Genomic DNA, 17,939 nt, shown 5'->3' with positions numbered 1-17,939 from the left:
TTTGTACAATGTTATTATTGCTGCCTGGAATATTTCTCCCCTCTCTTTCTCAGACTAACTACTTATCCTTCAACATCAGTTCAGGTTATGTAATGGAAAGGACACTGAAGTTATCCTTGACTCCTCCCCTCTCTGTACTCTCCATAGCCAATCAATCACCAAGACCTGTCAATTTTACCTCCCAAGAAGTTCTTGCATCAACTCTCTCCTCTCCATCCCTAATCTTTCTATGACAAAAGACTACTCAATCTCAAGCCCAGACATTGCCAAGTTTTACTAATTGAGCTCTTCTTCTGATCTACCCTCTACATGATATACAGAACTCTTCAGTGGCTTCCAGTGAACCCTTCCATGATTTCACATGAGAGTCCCCTTCACATGAACCCTTCAATGGCTCCCAATGGCCTTGGAGAGAGTCCAAATTCCTGAATGTGGAGTCCAAGGCCCTCCATTGCATGGCTCCTGACTTCCACCAGAGTTTTAACTGCCCCATCATTCTCAGGCACACTCCATGTGAACTGTACTGTATAGAGTTCACCCTGAACTGTATAGAGTTCCCAGTTCACCCTGAACTGTATAGAGTTCCCAGTTCATACCAAGCTATTTCAGATCCCCATGCCTGTGGTCATGTCATTCCCCCTGCCAGGAATGCCTCTTCTCTTTTTGCTTGACTCACTCGTACTCATCCTTTGACTTGTTGAAGCTCCTGGGCTGGACCAAGAGCTCAAACAGCAACTTTTGCCCACCTCAAGGTCAGAAACCAGTCCTGCTGCATCTCTATAGCTCTAGCACCTGGCTTAGCAGGTACGTAGCAAAAGTATGTTGAATTAGACCATACTAAGAGTTAAGATAGGAGTTTTAATCCTATCCTCTTATTAGCTGTGTGGTCTTGAGCATATCATTTCCCCTCTTTGGACCGCAGTAGATATATATTATGTAACTACCATGTGTAGACCTGATAAAAAGTTTAATTTCCTCCACTGTGAAATGGATCTAATCTTTAAGATCCCTTCAAATTCTAAATGATATGGTTGCCACATCAATTCCACGGGCATAATATTACCCCATTGTAATACGGATAGTATCTAAATGGTGGCTTGGGGTCAGGATCAGTTGTAGCATGATGACCAAGAAATCAGACTTCACATCAGACGAAGAGGTTGTGAACAACTGATTGGTGTTTTCTTAGAGACTCAGTTTCCTAGTCTCAAAAAATGGTGGGAATAAAAGGCCTACCTTGGGTTGATGGGAGGATGGAGTTAGATGCTGTGTGTGATGTGGCATGTGGACCCTCTCATGCAGGGTAACTGTAGAGAATGGCTCTTAGTGACCTGTCTCACATGATAGGGTATCACAAGAGCTGCGAGGTTCAGCATCTGATTGCTGGTGCAAGGTATGCATTCTGCGATTCCTGACTTACAAGGACTGGGCTCAAATTTTCCATCCGGGGAGCTCACCAGCCAAAAAGGCTGGAAAAATAGCTAGCCGCCCTTAGTCATAACATACCACAGGGGCTGAAGACCCCAATTAGCCTCTTCAGTGCCCATGCCTGGGGAAGGCTTGTCTGGCCCAGCCAGGGGCTTGGGTTCTTTCACTCTCTCCATCCTAGACAGAGTGTTGTTTTATTTGTTTGTTTTTAAAGTGGAGGTTCTCTAACCTCTTCCTCTTTGCCTCCTCCCTTGGGAAACTGTCCCATTGCCTTTTGGGTGAGGCTAGCCCAGCCCTCCGAATGAGGGATCAAGAATGATCTTGATCAGTCTTGATCAGCAAGACAAGGGGATGGGAGAAACAGCAACTATGCCACCTCCTCATTGCTGCTGGGGTGTGTTGTCATGGATACCAAATGCAAGGAAGCAAAAGAAGCAGAAGAAAAACAAAAGCCACAGTATGCGTGTATGTATATGTCTGTGTGTGTGCATGTGAATGCTTGCACACTCCTGCAGGAGAGCTAGAGCAAAAGGGAAGGTGGTCATTTTAGAGGAGGCCTGACATTTTAACGATTGGGCTGAAATTGTCCAAGGTGGGTTAACGTTTCCACTCACTATATGAGGTGACCCCTACATGACGCTACATGGTCAGAACGGGCCCCAGAATCTTGGTTCCTGTCTTTCTTCTTCCCGTTCCTTGCCATTTGCCTCAATCCTGTAGAATGCTCTTCTGAAGTGCCCACATATGGCAGGCCTGGTGCTAGGCTCCTACATCTCTTGCTGGCTTTCATCCTTGCTATACCCCTGCAGGGTAGATTTTGCTACTCCTATCGTACAGATGGGGGGAGTTAAGGAGGTTAACGGTGTAGGCTGTGAAGTCAGGACGTCTGAGTGAATCCCAGATCTGCCTTTTCCTCGCTGTGTAACCTTCCACTGCTGCTGTGTGTCCCAGTACTCTCGTCTGTAAGCAGTAGTACCAGTTCCTCACTTAGGGATGAGGATGCTTGGCGCAGGGCGTGGTAAGTGCCCAATAAATGACCGCTGCTGGCACTGATTTTTCTCAAGGACAAGCAGTGGGAAAGGAGAGTTTTCAATTCATTGTGACTGCACAGCACCTACCATGAATGGAGGAATAACATTACCATGGTTTCGCTCCTGTCGGGGTCGGAGGAGGACTGACAGGGTTAGAGCTAGGTTCTCCTAGCGGGTTGCCAGTCCAGATCTCTCTCACTCTAAAACTTGACCTCTACCTGATCATCACGTTCACCTGACTCAGATGCTGGGCTGATTTTCCCAGCCTGGGGAGGATCGTGCCTTTGGAAACATTCAGAGGAGTGGTAGTGGCTGGTCTCTGAGAGCCAGACTGTACCTGGCAGGGAGGAAGGGGCTCATCCTGGAAACATCCCGGGCACTGTCCCTTCAGCACCTCCATCCCTCTCACACAGCTCTCAGGGCTTTGGAGACTTGAGGAGTGTCTCTCTGACACTGTGGGCTAATAGCCCTAACTATTAACTAAATGCTTCATTCAGGAACACAGAAAAAAGATAATCACATGGAGGGGTTTTGAAAAGTGATTTGAATCTTGGGAGGATGGTAATCTGGTATATCATGGGTGTCACTAGCTTCTAGTCCCAGCTCCAGAGCTAACCAGCTTGGTTACTTTGGGCAAGTCTCTGCACCTCTCTGGGCCTTGGTTTCCCCACCTCTAATGTGAGAGGGCTGGAACAATGACACTCACTTTGCTCTAATGTCCCTTCCGCACTGGTCTTCTATGGCTCTGGCCTCAAGTTGCTCCTGGTTTAAATAGGCTGCAGTTCCTCACCGTTCCATCTTTTGTCAAACCTGCTACCCACAAGACAGCAGCATTTACACAAGAGTATCCCTACCTGGTGTTCACAGGCCTTTCCAGTGAGACACCAGTGATCTCTGGGGTTATCTCTCCCTGCTTTCCTTCTCTGGGTGGGGACAGGCTGAGTGCTCTTTGGAGAAGCACATATTAATAACAGCAACTTGTGTGTTTGCTCAGGGTTTTAGAGCTTACAAAGGCATTAATATTATCAGTCACACAGCTGGGATGGGGTAAACAGCTTAGGTTCAACTTCAAAGTCTCTACTTTTAACAACCCCACATTACCTATGTCTTCAAAAGATCTCCTTAAGTTGAAGTTGGAATTAACTGATGTTCATTAAACAAACCAACACATTCTGTTTGGATTTGATTTAAAAAGAAAAAACTGGAACCCCTTCTCATATCCAGTTACTCAGTTACTCATTCACCATATGTTTATCAAATGGTTAGTATGTGTCAAGCACTATTTTGGACTATAACATAGTTGGAAATTAGAGTCAAATACAGCAGCTTCCCTCAAAGGGCTTCGAAATCTGGAGGTAGCCACATATGGGTTCATCCCAACTTATAAGTGCTGGACTAATGTGGTGAGATGCAGTATGCAAGATTGGAAAGAGCGTGGGTTTTGGAGTTTGAATCCTAGTTTTGAGTCATGGTTTTGCCACTAACTGATTAAGAGTCTGTGGGTAAATCACCAAATGTCTCTGAACCTATCAGTAGTAAGACCACTTAGGATCTCTGTTGGAGTTTAAATGATATAATGCACATAAAGTACCTAGGACAGTGCCTGTCACACATGGGCAGTTAATACCTATTTATGATTATTATTAATCATCAGCACTGTGGGAGGGCAAAGTATGGCTTGACAATTCCACCCTGGCCAAGGACCGAGGAGGTACCATGTGGGCTGCGCCCTGAAGTATGAGCAGGTCTTTCCTAGGTGGAATCCTCTTTGGGATGATGGAGCAAGGGTGGGGCGGGACCATTTCAGGTAGAGCAGATGGTGTAAGAAAAGCGTCAAAGGGCTGACAAGTTCAGGCAGCCATGAACAATTTGGTGTGGCTGGTTGTTGGGGTTAGGGTAGAACAGAAAATGGCAGATTATAGTGGAAGGCAAATTGGGGTCATAGACTGTAAAGGACCTTGGGAGCCATGCTAAGGAAGTTAACCATGGTTCTAAGGCTAAAGGGGAGACCCTGGAAGTTTGGAGTGTGTGCTAGGGAAATGGCAATGCAAGTGGCAATGTTGAAGATGGGACAAGGCTGGAGGTGGAGAAATTGACTATTAGGGTATTCAAAGGCAAAGACAAGAGATGACAAGGGCCTGAGCTGTATATAACTCATGGTGAGGATGAGGATGAGAGGATGGACAGAGGGGTAATTCAAGAGGTGCTGGCGGATACTTTGTTAGTGAGGAGAGGCTGCTCACTAGAGGTAGACCAGAGTTTTTTGTGTTTTTTTGACCATATACTTGGGTGAATGGTGGGGCCATTACTCAGGAATGAGAACACTGAAAACTCATTAGAAGGGTTAGGAATAATGTTAGGATTCAGCTTTGAACTTATTTGATGTGGTGAAGTCCGGAAGGCAGTTGGCTCTGCAGGTATGGAGCTTAGGAGAGAAGTCTGGCCCAGGGCAGAGATCTGGGTGTTGGCCATCCAGGTGTGGTAGCTCCCACTGTGGGAAGCCCAGGGTTTCCCCTCAGGCAGTTCTATGAAAGGAGAAGAGGACAGTTGACCAGAACTCTGGAGAGCATCAATCTCCAAGGGTCCAGCCAGAAAGAGGAATCACACTGAACATGTCCCCAGGGGTCCCGGTGGGCAGGAGCCACAGCACAGGGCCTACCTATGGTGCTTGCTTTCTAAGGGAAGAAGGAAGACACAGCAGAGCCCAGGCCCTTGGGCAACCAGCCTTGGAATGTGGCCTTTGGGGAAGCTGTCCAACCTTGGGGTGAAAGGCACTTGAGTCCACGGCTTAGTTCCCAGCAGCCCCGCACTCGCGTCAGCATTTCTGCGTTCGTCTTGGTCTCTAGCTCGAGGTTTGACCTTGACCAGGTCACTTCCCCTCTCTGGGCGTCAGCTTCCTCATTTCCATGGTGGTGGTCACAGGTAGACAGATGCCCTTTAAAGCTCTCCATTACCCGATACCACATGCTGACCCTTCTGGGGGCCTTGGCCCTACCTGGGTATGATGGTCTCTGTCCCTGAAATGAGGTGAGAGTGACACCAGTCAAAACTGTTTCTGGGAGCAAGTCACTTCTGGGTGATTCCTGCCAATAACTAGAAATGAGGAATTTCTAGAATTAAAACAAATTAAGGCTAATTTACCTGGGCTGAATTCTTCTCTCTGTTCATGTGAAACAAGTTCCCTGATTTCCCAACTTCCCTTCATCCTGATTTAACCTTTTCTCTCAGCTTTGCCTTTGGTCACTGGTTTTCCTCCTCATCTACTCTTTGGCTTATAATTTAAACAATAATGGTAAAAGCAACTGGCCCTAAATATACAGCCTTTTCATCAGCGGAGAAAAAGAAGAATCCATTGGATTCTTTCCCCCAGGTGTGGAACTTGCAGAAATGAAGACCTGGGCAAGTAGCTTGTCACTGCCTCTGGGTGGTAGGGCGTTCAGCTTTTGTCCTGACTCGGAGGGGCACTGCACAGGCCCTGGAACTGGGGAGAGGGAAGGAGACCACTATTAGCTGGGCTCCTATACCCCACATGGAGCTACACGTATGGAACACACTAGAACACCCTAACAACCTGGTAAGGTACATGTCATTATGCCCCTTTTAGACATGTGGAAACTAAATCTCAGGGAGGTCAAGCTAATAGCCATAGACCAAGATTCAAACCCAGGCTGGTCTCACTCCCAAGTCCAAGATTCCCTCCCCACCCCCATATCAAACTCCTTTCTCTGGTAGAAAGGTTTTTGCCTCCAGGGCACGTTATTGTACAGCTAAAAATTCTGGCTGTGCCCCCCTGTGCTCTTTGAAAGAGATAATGGATGTGAAAGTGGTTTTAAACTGTAAAGCATTAGGTCTGAGTTAGTCATTGTCTAATTTTATTATTCCCTGGGCAGGGAAAGATCAAGTTTTAACTGTCCAGCAGATAAGGTAATCTCTCCCATTTTTAAGGATTTCAGATGTGGGGAAAGGTGACTCTTCCACCCACGCCTGGGGAGTCTTAGAATTTTCTCCATGGAATCACTCAATGCTATCTAGCTCCTGTTGGGAAAGCCGTTTTTTGGGGGTGGATTCCCTTTTCCTGGGAGCGTCCTTGATTTGCTAAAAGAGTTTATCTGGCAACTTAGCTATCCTTCCCCACATACTCCAGTGAGCAGGGACCTTGGGCATCAGTAGCCTGGGAGTCACCGTAATCCCCAGAACTGACAGCATCATCTGAACAGCCCTGGCTCTCTGCTCTGTATCACACACTGGGGCACATTCTTAAATTTTCCTTGGATCACTATTTAACTGGAGCTGAACTTTGAACTCCTAGTATCCTCAGAGTCCCAGATAGAACCTGGCTAATATCAGGAAGGTGATCAATTAGTGTTTCTCAATTTATTCAGTGTGGTCATTCATCCTTATATATATATATATATATATATATATATAGAGAGAGAGAGAGAGAGAGAGAGAGAGAGAGAGAGAGAGAGAGTGTCTGTATGGGCCCCAAACTGTACCAGTGCTCAGGAATACCATGGCGAGCAAAATGGCAGGAGGTGACAGTCTACTGGAAGAGACAGAGCATGCAAATAACTGCAGATTATAAATACTAATACAAGTTGTGACATATCCTATGAAGAAAAAGTCCTGAGAGCTGAGAGAACATGGATAGAGGGACCTGACCTGCTTTCTGTAGGAATGGGATCTAAAGGACAGGGTGGCACTTAGGGGTCCTGCTGGCAGAGAAGGCATACCAGACTAAAGGTGTAGCATGTGCAAAGGCCCTGAAGCAGCGGCGAGCTCGGTGTGTGAGTGAACACACATGAAAGACTGGGTGGCTGGAACACAGAGGCAGGGGGAGGGGGGCCTCAGTCAGGTAAGGATTCTGGCCTTTATCCTCAGAGTGATGGGAAGCCATTGAGAAGTTTTAAGCAGGGGAGTGACAAGACCACATGTGTGTCTTAAGGTCACTTGGGCAACAGCGTGGAGAATGGATTGGAGCTGGGGCGAGCATAGAATCAGGGAGACTGGCTGGGATTATGAACTCAGAGAGCACTAAACCCCTCTGCTTATCCCAGCAGCCCAGCAGAGAGCTGAGTGCTGTTTGGATCTTGACTCCACCACCAGCTAGCTGTGCAATGTAGGGCAAATCACTTGAGCTTCCTGTTTTCCCCACGTTTCCACATCTGTAAAATGGGGGAAGAACTATTTCCCTTGCTTGACGAATTTTTTTTTCCTTAATTGAATAAACTGAACACCAGTCGGGAATCCTTTACAACCTGGGCTGGGAAGAGGTTGGCAAAACCAGTCGCTGCAGGGCCTGTTTGACTTAGCAGCTGCAGACCACCTTATCTGTCTTACCCTTATTCCACAGACCTACTGCAGAGTCTGCAGATGTGTGGTTGGTTTCCTGAGCCCAATCCCAACGAGGGAGAGATAGCAGCAGCTGGATGTCCCATTACTGATGGCACCAGCTACTCCTGCTGCCACCATCTGGAATGAGCTCTGTGAGCATCTGTCCTTTCCTCAACTTCTGCAAGCTTCAGCCTTCCTATCAGTGAAACAAGCCTATGCACATTGATCCTTCCAGGCAATATTTGTGAAGCGTTGCTACTGGTCAGGGAGTAGGCTCTGGGGACGTTAAGACAGACCTACTTCCTGCCCTTGGGGGTGTTCACATCTCATTGCACATAAAATTATGGATATGAAAGTGCTTTTAACATTCTAACACTGTTTATACTTAGAACAACTCTAAAGGGAGGGTTGAACTGGAAATATGGAGATTTTGCTTCTGGCGCTAGTTCTATTCCAAAGTAACTAGACCTGAAACACGTCCATTGACCTTGAGTTGACAAGCCTTAGTTTCTTCAGTCAAATGAAGGAGTGAAATTTAAGGCCATCCCACTTTATACGTTGTAATGCTATCTATCCTTGAAATCTGAATCCCCTTCCCAAATTCTGTAGCTGATTTCCTTTAGGACTTCCTTTTTTTCTTATTTCAAAGACTCAAAACTTGCTTTTGACTTTCAGTCTGCTCCTTCTATTAAATCCAGGAGCCTCAAATGCATAACGCCTACAGTGGTTCTGGCAGGGAATATAATGAGTGAAGCATGCCATAGGGAAAGGTGAGGACTGTGGCAAAGGAGAGGGGGCTTGTGCCATTTAAAGGGGACAGCTTCTTCTCAGCTCCAACAAATTATTCTTTTATACAAAGAGGCAGGCTGGATCGAAGTTCCGTTTTCCTTTAGAACATCTGTTTTGTCCTTTTCTCTCCCTTCCCCCGTGATCACACTGTCCTCCAAAGATAGACAGTAGCAGTCTCTTATGTGGTCTTCCAGCCTGCAGTTTTACCTTTCTAATCTTCTTTTACAAAAACCTAAGCCAGAAGAATCTTCCCACTTCATCCCTTCCTCAAGAACCTACAATGGCTCCCTGTGGACCCCAAGTCAGTTTACTGCACTTTAGTTACTGACCTTAGAATCTGATGAAAACGACAGACTTTCCTCCCAGAAAAAAACATACGCATATAAGTAACTGCAAATTATAAATAAGAACTACAGACTGTGACACATCCTATGAAGAAAAAATCCTGAGAGCCAAGAGAGCATGGATAGAGGGACCTGACCTGCTTTCCAACCTGGACACCCATCTTCTAAGAACCACAGGTTAAGAACCCCCTTCCTCAAGAAAGTGCAGCGCTGAGGGCTAAGTGTGATGGAGAGAAGGGGGATGATTCATTCCAGCCAAGGAAGCCCAAATGGAGGAGACATGATGCCCCTTTGAAATCACACAGTCCTGGATTTGAGCTTCCACTCACCAGATGTGTGTCCTTGGGCCAGTTATTTAACCTCTCTGAGCCTCGATTTCCTCATCTGTATAACGGCAATAATGCTCCTCATTTCACGATGAAGATGAATTAATCAACGTGAAGCACCGGCTGGTAGCATCACTCAAGGAGTGTCAGCACCTTCTTTGCCCCTTGGCCTCTCCCAGGTTTGCCTGTGCTCCTTTCTTCATATCACTGTCAAATGCAAATACATTGGCTCTATCAGGACACTTCTGTCTGCTGGGAAAAACCCTACTGCTCCCCAAGCCGTGCTTGTTTATCCCTGCTCTCTTTCTTTTGCCCTGTCGCTACCATTCATTCATTTATTCATTCACTCACTCATCTTGATTATAGACTGAAATGTTCTCCGGGCTTCTCAGATTCCTCTCTCTTCTGGACAAGCCTAGAACCTCCCTGTGTGTGTGTAGGGGAGGAGTCGGGGCAGGAGGAAGATCTTCTGTCTTAGATTCCTCTTCTGTGCATGGCCCCTTGCAGGCCTGAAACATCAGGGGTCTTTCTGACCTCTCTCTCAGTCCCCACATCCAATCAGTCACCAAGTCCTCTTCAGGCTTCTGGCAAATGAGCTTTATGTTAATTGGCATTGATGTTTCTCAGGTATCAACTCTTATTGATTCTTTCTGGACCTCGGCAATTTCCTCCTTAATGCATTTCCCAGGAGCCGTTATCCCATTTCCAATCCATCCTGGACGCTGGCACCAAACTTAAATTGAAAATGACTGTACCTTTTAATTTTTGTGTCTGGGGCATGCAACACAGAGCCTAGTCTATAGAAAGTGATTGTGGTAGATTAAAGATGGCTGCTGATTCTTTGCTATTGCTTCCATTGAGGGGTGATGTCTAATTCCCTTCCCCTTGAATCTGGGCTGGTCTTAGACACTTGCTTAACCAACAGACTACAGCAGAAACAAGGTCATGGGACTTTTGAGGCAATTTCATAAGAAGTCTTGCAGCTTCCATCTCAATCTCTTGGAATGCCTTCTCTTAGAGTCATGGGCTGCCATGTAGGAAGTCCAACTATTCTGAAGCCACCAGGCTGTGAGAAGACCCAAGCCACATGGAGAAGCCACTTGTAGGAACGCTAGTCAACAGGTCAGCAGAGCTCCCAGCTGACAGCGAGGGGCTAGAAGCCATTTTGGGAGTGGATCTCTAGCACTCAGCTAACCCCATGAGTATCAGAGATGAACTGCCCATCTGAGCCTTTCCCAGATTCCTGACCCACAGAATCATGAGCAAAATAAAATGGTTATTTGAAGATTGTTAGTTTTGGTGTAGCTCGTTGCATACCAGTAATAACCGGAACAGTGCTCAAAAACTTTCTGTTGAATGAATAAATAATTCCTTTGCAGTAGTGCACTAATGGTGTCCCTGCCCTATTCAAGAGCTCTTCATGGCTCCCTATTGCCTGAGCAATAACGTTTTGTGCCCTTAGTTGGCGTTCAAGGTCCTCCATAATTTGTCTTCAGCCTGCTTTTCAGACCTTATTGCCCACTCTCACTTGGTGTGGATCCATCCTATACTAAAGTTTGTTCGAGCTGTGTCCCAAACACGCAAATACTTTTCCAGCATCATGTCTTTGCTTATATAGACTGCTTTCTCCACCTAAATGCCCTTTCCTCCCATAAACCCACCTCAGTAGGTCCACAGTCAATTTGTCCTTAGAGATGTGAGTCAGATGCCTCCTCTGGCTTCCCAGGCCAGCAGGGAGCCCTCCTCTTTCTGGCCTGGGTTTGTTTGCTGGTTTGTTTAGCTCCTCTTTCAGCACTCACCCTGTTCTTCATTCCTTACCTCCTCTATTGCATTGTAAGCTCCTTGTGTTTGGGGAAGGGGTGAGGGAGAGAGGTCCTGGCACATAACAGGGTGCACAAAAATGTTCTGTGTGGCTTCCCAGGCATGAATCCCTACAGAGCTTGAGTTGAGACTGGACAGCACGTAATGTGGCACGTGGTGTCTCCCAAGCCAGGTGTACGTGTGGTTGAAGGGAGGAAGGGTATTTAGAAAAAACATAGGCTTTAGCATAAGCTCAGATTTTTTTTTTTAAATTTTATTTATTTATTTATTTTTTGGCTGTGTTGGGTCCTCGTTTCTGTGTGAGGGCTTTCTCCAGTTGCGGCAAGCGGGGGCCACTCTTCATCGCGGTGCGCGGGCCTGTCACCGTCGCGGCCTCTCTTGCTGCAGAGCACAGGCTCCAGACGCGCAGGCTCAGTAGCTGTGGCTCACGGGCCTAGTTGCTCCGCGGCATGTGGGATCTTCCCAGACCAGGGCACGAACCCGTGTTCCCTGCATTGGCAGGCAGACTCTCAACCACTGCGCCACCAGGGAAGCCCTAAGCTCAGATTTTGAGCCATAACCGTGCCACTTACTGTGTGGCTTTGGGTGAAATGCTTAAACTCTCTGAGCTCCAGTTTCCTTATTCGGGAACTAGAAACTTTGGGTGAGAATGTGTATAAATGTGCTCAGCGCTTGGCACATTGCAAGCCATTAATAATTGCTTGCTGAATAGATGCAACAGAATGGTTGATCAGCTTCCTGATGATCAGTTACAATTATGTCAATTTGGGAGAGAACTTTCCTTCAACACCCCCCCCCCAAAAAAAAAAAATTGAAAAAAACCAAAAAAAAAAAAACAAAAAGAGAACAGTGAAGAGACACAGTGGAGACCACCTAGCTACCCCCAACTATATTAATCTGTGTAATCTTCAGCAAGTCCCCACTGAGGTCTCAGTCTTCTCATCCGTAAATTGAGCGGTGGTCATTGGAATCTAAGCTCCCCTCCAGCTCTGACATTCCAAGAGCATTAAAGAAAAAGGATGAATCACCCCTTCAAAATACCAGTATGGGCTGGGCCCTCCCCCGGTCGTCCCCATCCAGCACAGCCAAGAGCTCTTAATACACAGCCAGCTTCCTCTTGCAGCTGCCACCAAACTTCAACCCCCTTTCCCAGGAGTCTCAGAAGCAAGACTGATAATGGACCCCTGGCCTTCTCCATCTCAACAGGGAACCAGATCCCATTCCCAGACTCTGGGGGCCAGAGGGTCCTCCCCTAAGGGGGCTGGCTTTCTGTGGACATTTGGCCTCAGTATGCTTGTGCATCAAGTGTCGGGGTGCTGGAAGGGCAGAAGGAAGGAAAAAAGGGAAGAGCTGAAGATAGAGGGTTGATGAGTGAATTCCTGCAATCAGGGCAGGAGGGCTGGGGTGCTGGGAAACCTTGCCATTCTCTTCCAGGATTTCGAAAAAGTTGATGTGACTGTATCAGTAATGGTTATAAATCTCCATTCGGGGGACGCGTGGTCCCTCAGCAGCTGTATAAGTTCATAGACACAGGCTGTCAAAGCCTCAGAAGACACCAAGATCAATTTTCCTCCTTACAGGAGATAGGCACTGGGTGACCGCAGAGGACAGTTTTCTTGCCTCTCTGCCCAGAGCTCTCTACTCCTTTTCCGCGTTGATGCTATTATTAGTATTATCAACATTAATAATAATGGAGACGTAACCGGCTGTGCATTAGTCACACTGTTCCAGGAGCCAGCACCTCCTTCGCTCTCTGGTGGGACTGGCTGTGTCCTGCTGGGTCTTCCCTCCGTGTCCGGAACGGCCCTTTGAGGCTGTCTGTCCGGTGGTCTGTCTATTGCCGGTCACGTCTGCAGCCCGGGTCCTCCTAGCTCCCGCGGGCTCCCGCTCTGAAAGCCGAGAAGCTCGCCGGCTGCGAGCGGGTTTTCCAAGTGGGCAGGGGTGGGGAGGAGGGGCGGGCGGGCGGGCCAGCGGGCGGAGGGAGGAGGGGGCGTCGCGGAGGGGAAGACCTCGCATTGTAATCCAGTGACACTGCCAACATGGGGGTGGGGGGCGCTGGCCTCGGCGCGCTCTCCGAGTTTTGGCTGCCCGCCCAGCTGGGAATAACTCTCTTCGCATAATTCGCGTGTTTACCAGGCATGAAAATTCTTGCTTTCGGCTCCCCCCACCCCCCGTAAGCCCCCTCCCCTTCCCCTCGCCCCACCACCTCCGCCCCTCGCAAGTGAAACTCTGTCTAAAAAAATATTGGCCCGCGGCACAGAAAGTTTTGCATAAATTCATAAGTGATGAATGGCTGATTTTAACGTTATTTGGGTATTTGTCAGAACTTAACAAATATACATGGGGACGGCGGTTCATAAACTTAAACATCTCAATATCCCCTTTCTTCTGGAAATAAATTACGTTTGTTTGCCCGGCTTGGAGTCTTAAGGTAGCCGACATTAGGAATATTTTAAAAGCCATCATCCATCGAGCATGTCTCCCAGGCGCCAGGAAGATTAAATGAAAGAATCATAAGATGGAGGTCTTTAACTTTTAATCCTTTTACAATGAAGCCTCAGATAGTCGCGGGGGCAGGGTGCCCTCTCTGGGGGGAATAATGCCGTTATTCCTCGGCTCTCAGTTAATGAATACCCTAACGTCTGTCCCACGGCTGACGGAGGCAGCGCCGGGGAGGGGGCTCCGGCTCCCGAGCCAGGCTATTGAAATGAGGAGCCACCGAGGCTGCGTCGGGAGGGAAGAAAGCGCCCGGCTGGAGGGACAGGGCGGGCGGGGCCGGGGGCATTGAGACTGCGCTGGGGACCCAGCGCAGGTTTGAAATAATTAGCATAGATTCCCCGGGACTCCGGACTGGGGGTGGGAGGGCGGGAGGGACGCCGGGAGGGAGGCGCGGGGAGGTGGCAGGGGGGTGGGGAGGGAGCAAAGGAGAGCGACTTTGGAGTCCAAGATAAATAAAAGGAGCGCTGAGCAGTGTCAGGAAGCCGGCCCACGTGGAGCTGCGCGGATGGGCGCCACCGCGGACTGAGGCGGAGGGACGCACGCGAGTCAAGAGCTGGCCCCGAGAAGTTGGCTTTTTAAGGGGTGGGGTGGGGGTGAGGTCTTGCACGCCCCTTTAAGGGGTAACACGTCTGTTGCCCCTATGTAACCCAAAGCTCAAAGATCCAGATTCTGATTTCTCCTCCCTCCCCCACCCCCAAGTGGAGTAAGTGTCTAGAGAGGGGGGCACACCCGGTTCCCAACTGCAGATCCCAGTGGTGGCGTTTTACACCCAAATTCGGACTCCTCTGAAACCCTGACCCTCTGAGAACCTCCTTAGGTCCCAGGGGAGGGGGGAGGTGAGTGTCAAATCTCCCAGCTATCCCCGGAAATTCTGGCTGAGGGCCTGGGATTTCGGGGGCTCAGACCTGCAGGATCCCTGAGGTTGCGTTGATTCCAAGGGATCGCCTCAGCGAGCACCACCACAGCTTCCGGGAGTGCAAAGGGTTAACGCGGGCTGGATATTGAGGTGGGGGGGTGCGAGGCGGGAGGGGTGTCGGGATCTGGGTGGGCGCGCTCTGATCTCCCCCCCCCCATTCCTCGGGGGTCAAGTTTCAGCGGCACTCCGCCCCCAGGGTAGGTGTGAAAGACACGTGTCCCCATTGTGAAGGGCCTGTCAGGCAGGACAAAGCGGCCGCCCACCCTCCCCCCCGCCCCTCGGCCCAGCCTGGGGTCAGCTCCAGGGGGCCGGCTGGGTGTCGAGGTCACGATGGGCCCTAGCTTTGGTGACATAGGGAGAAAAAGCTGGGAGACTGGGCGGAGGCCACGTGATGCTCAAGTGAGGAGTTTGAGAATAGCTCCCCCCCCCCAAGAAAAACTGAGCGGTCACTTCCATCACACCAGAAGACGGGATGAGCCCCTGCTCCCAACAGGCATAGTAAGCACAGCGGCACCCCCAACCCGCCCCTCCCACCCCTCACCCCCCCATCAATCACCAACACAGAGAATCGCAGTGTCGAGCGCAGTCGATTTTAGTGGTTTTCTTTAATCCTGCTCTGCACTTCTTTCTCATTTACTACACGGGATATTATAAAGAATAAATAGCAGATACTCTTAATTTACAATGATTAGTCATTCCATTTGTTCTCTATATTTACAATAACTGTAAAATAACATTGAACTCTATAGCTTCTTCGAGGTCCAAGGAAAACCAAAACACTTTCCGAAGAATGGAAAATAGCTTTTTAAAAGTCCTTCTACAAAAGTTCTCCCCTCTCTTTGTACTTTAAGAAAAAATAACATTTCCCCCCTGCTTCGCCATGCGAAGGGCACTGGAATATAAATAGCAGGTTAACATTATTAGCAACAACCAGAATAAGTCTCTCTTTTCTCTGTTCTTTTTTTTCCTTTTGCTTAAAAAAATTTTAAAAATACAGTAGAAGCCGGTAACTTTTAACGTATAATACTGACCTTTTAATAAGTAAATTAAAACTGGGACCGTATATACATACACATATACATTCCTACACAGTTAAACAGTGCATTACATGAACCAGAAAGCTAGGTCTCTGTAGCCGGAAAAAAAAAAAAAAAAAAAGTTCATTGAATCCCCTCGCGAGAGGGTGGTGGAACTGGTTGGAGACTGTGCGGGGGGCGTCGGTGGGGATCGATCAAGTGTCCGGGTGCGGGCAGGGGGCCCTGAGTTCTAGCATGAGCACTTGCACTCGGAAATGATGGGGTACTGGATGGGAATCCAGCCGCAGCGCTGGCCCCCGCGCCGCTGACAGCGCCACCGCAGCACCGTGAGGTGCACGGACTTGGACGGCTTGCACACCATGCCCTCTGGCACGGAGCACGAGCGCTTGCTGAAGCAGCTGCCCACCTTCACGTAGCGCGGCCAAAAGCGGCTGCCCAGGTCGTTCCAGGCGTACAGCACCGGGCAAAAGGTCTGCGACCACAGCCACATCTGTAACTTCCTCCGCAGCTTCTTGCTCAGGCGCTGCTTCTTGCCCGGGGCCAAGCCCTCGGAGAACTCCAGCCCTTTGATCTCGCTCGGCATGGCCCCCGACGGCCGCTGCCGCAGCAGCTGGTCCAGCTCCGCCAGGTCCTCGGCGCCCCCGGCCGCCACCGCGCCCCCGCCGGGCCGGTCCTCGGGGGGAGAGGTGGCCATGAAGCCCGGGTCGTAGTGGCCCCCGAGCAGCGAGCGCAGCAGCGTCTCGTTCAGATCCTTCTCCTTGGGGTCAAAGATAGGGTCCGGGTGTTCGATGAGGTCCACCAGGGGCAGGTTGTCGCTGGGAGCCGGGCGGATGTGGAGATAGTGCTGGCCGCCGGCCGGTGCCGCCCGCAGCCCCAGGACCACCACCAGGGCGTAGAGGGTGACCCCCAGGCTGGGGCAGCGCTCCATGCCTCCGGCGCGCGCCCGGGGCTGCTGCTTCGTCCCGCGTCCCCGGAGGAGAGCACGCCGAGCCCGCGGCGCCGCCGCGCTCCCCCGTCTCTCCGGAGGCGGCTCACCCGAGGCTGGGCAGGCGCAGGGCCGGCAGCATGAGTCGCCGGCAGAGCCCTTCGCGCGGCGCCGGCTCCCACCGGGGCGGAAAAAAACGCACACAAGTTGGCCGCAACTCCTCTCCCAGGTCTACTCGGGAAGGCGGCCGCGGCGGGGCATCCGAAATTACTCCAGGGCAACCGCGGGCGCTGGGGGCGCCGGCTGCTCGCTGCCTTCCCGGGTCGGCGGCGGCGCAGGGCGCGTGGACTGGCCGCTCTCCCCGCCTCCTCCTCTAGCTGCTCGTCGTCCGGCCGCTCTGTGCAGCGCCGCGGGCCGAGCCGGTCCTAGGGGCACTTCCCTCCGCCTGCTCGGGGCTCCGCGGCCGTCTCTGCCCGGCGGACTCCAGCGGCGGCGGCGGCGGCGGCGTCCGCGCACGTTGGCACCGGTTTGTCTGTCTCGCAGGGTCCAAGCCTTTAAATTTCCTGCACTTTCAGCTCCATCACCATGGAAACCACTGACTCTCTCGGCGTTGCCCCCTCCCCCTTCTTCCCCCCAAACAACAACCCCACCCCCCACTTCTCCACCCCCGAGGAGCCGGAGCCGCACAGGCTCCGGGGGAAGCCGCCTGCACTCGCCGCGGAGGCGGCGGCGGCGGCTTCGGCAGCGCCCGGGCTGTGCCCCGCCGGACCCAGATGCCCCGGGAAGCCGACAGTCCGGCTGCCCGCCGGAGCTCACAGGCGGCGGCGGCGGCGGCGGCGGCAGCGGCGGTGGCGGCGGCGGTGGCGCTTGGCAGGTCTCCGCGCAATTTTCTCTCTCCCCCACCACCCACCCCCCTTCTCCTCCTCCTGCAAAATGCACCGCCCCCCTCCTTTCTCCTGGAGCAATGCAACTGGGGCTCTAGGCGCCCCGCCAGGGCCAGTCCTGGGGAAAGCTCTCGGCGGCGCTGGAGCCGGGCTGGAGGGTGCAGGGCCGGTTTTGGGGGGTGCTCGAGGTGGGGCTGGGAGGATTCTCACTAGCTGGGTACTCTGCACCGGTAAGGGAGCTGCGGGGAGGTGCTGGAGGCTCGTTTCTTGGTGCAGTTCGGTGCAAGGAATTTCTCCATGTGCATGGAGCTTTTTCCCCGGGCGCGTCTCGCCTTCCTCTCTCCCAGGCTCGGTCTAAGTCCCCTGCCCCTCCCCCCAGCGCGCGCGCACACACAGACACACACACACAGACACACACACACACACTCTTTGCGCCGGAGGAGTCCGGGAGCCGCAGCGTTGCGCAGCGTGATGTAATTCCTAGGAAGCTGTTACCCGGGCCCACAAGGGGGGTCCGCTCCTCACCCTCCTCCTCCTGCTCCTAGGCCGGGTCTTGCACCCTGAGTGGCCGAGCTGCAGGGGCGCGTCCGGCTTGCCTGCGGCTC

General features: G+C 51.0%; 1 protein-coding gene across 1 annotated transcript; it reads right to left on the bottom strand.

Moving 5' to 3' along the window:
- Positions 1-15,062: 15,062 nt before the first annotated feature.
- On the bottom strand, positions 15,063-17,053 carry NOG (noggin). Its single transcript, XM_036835291.1, has one exon. It carries the CDS (start codon positions 16,451-16,453, stop codon positions 15,755-15,757), a length of 699 nt encoding a protein of 232 aa, XP_036691186.1. The 5' UTR covers positions 16,454-17,053; the 3' UTR covers positions 15,063-15,754.
- Between the last annotated feature and the right edge of the window lie 886 nt (positions 17,054-17,939).

The sequence above is a fragment of the Balaenoptera musculus genome, chromosome 20 (genome assembly GCF_009873245.2).
Source record: "Balaenoptera musculus isolate JJ_BM4_2016_0621 chromosome 20, mBalMus1.pri.v3, whole genome shotgun sequence".
Classification (NCBI taxonomy): Eukaryota; Metazoa; Chordata; class Mammalia; order Artiodactyla; family Balaenopteridae; genus Balaenoptera; species Balaenoptera musculus.
Note: the sequence above shows the minus strand (reverse complement) of the source record. Positions and strands in the feature narration are given on the sequence as shown.

What these genes read in the sequence shown, in the direction of transcription:
- NOG (XM_036835291.1), bottom strand. Translation starts at nt 16,453, where the DNA reads ATGGAGCGCTGCCCCAGCCTGGGGGTCACCCTCTACGCCCTGGTGGTG.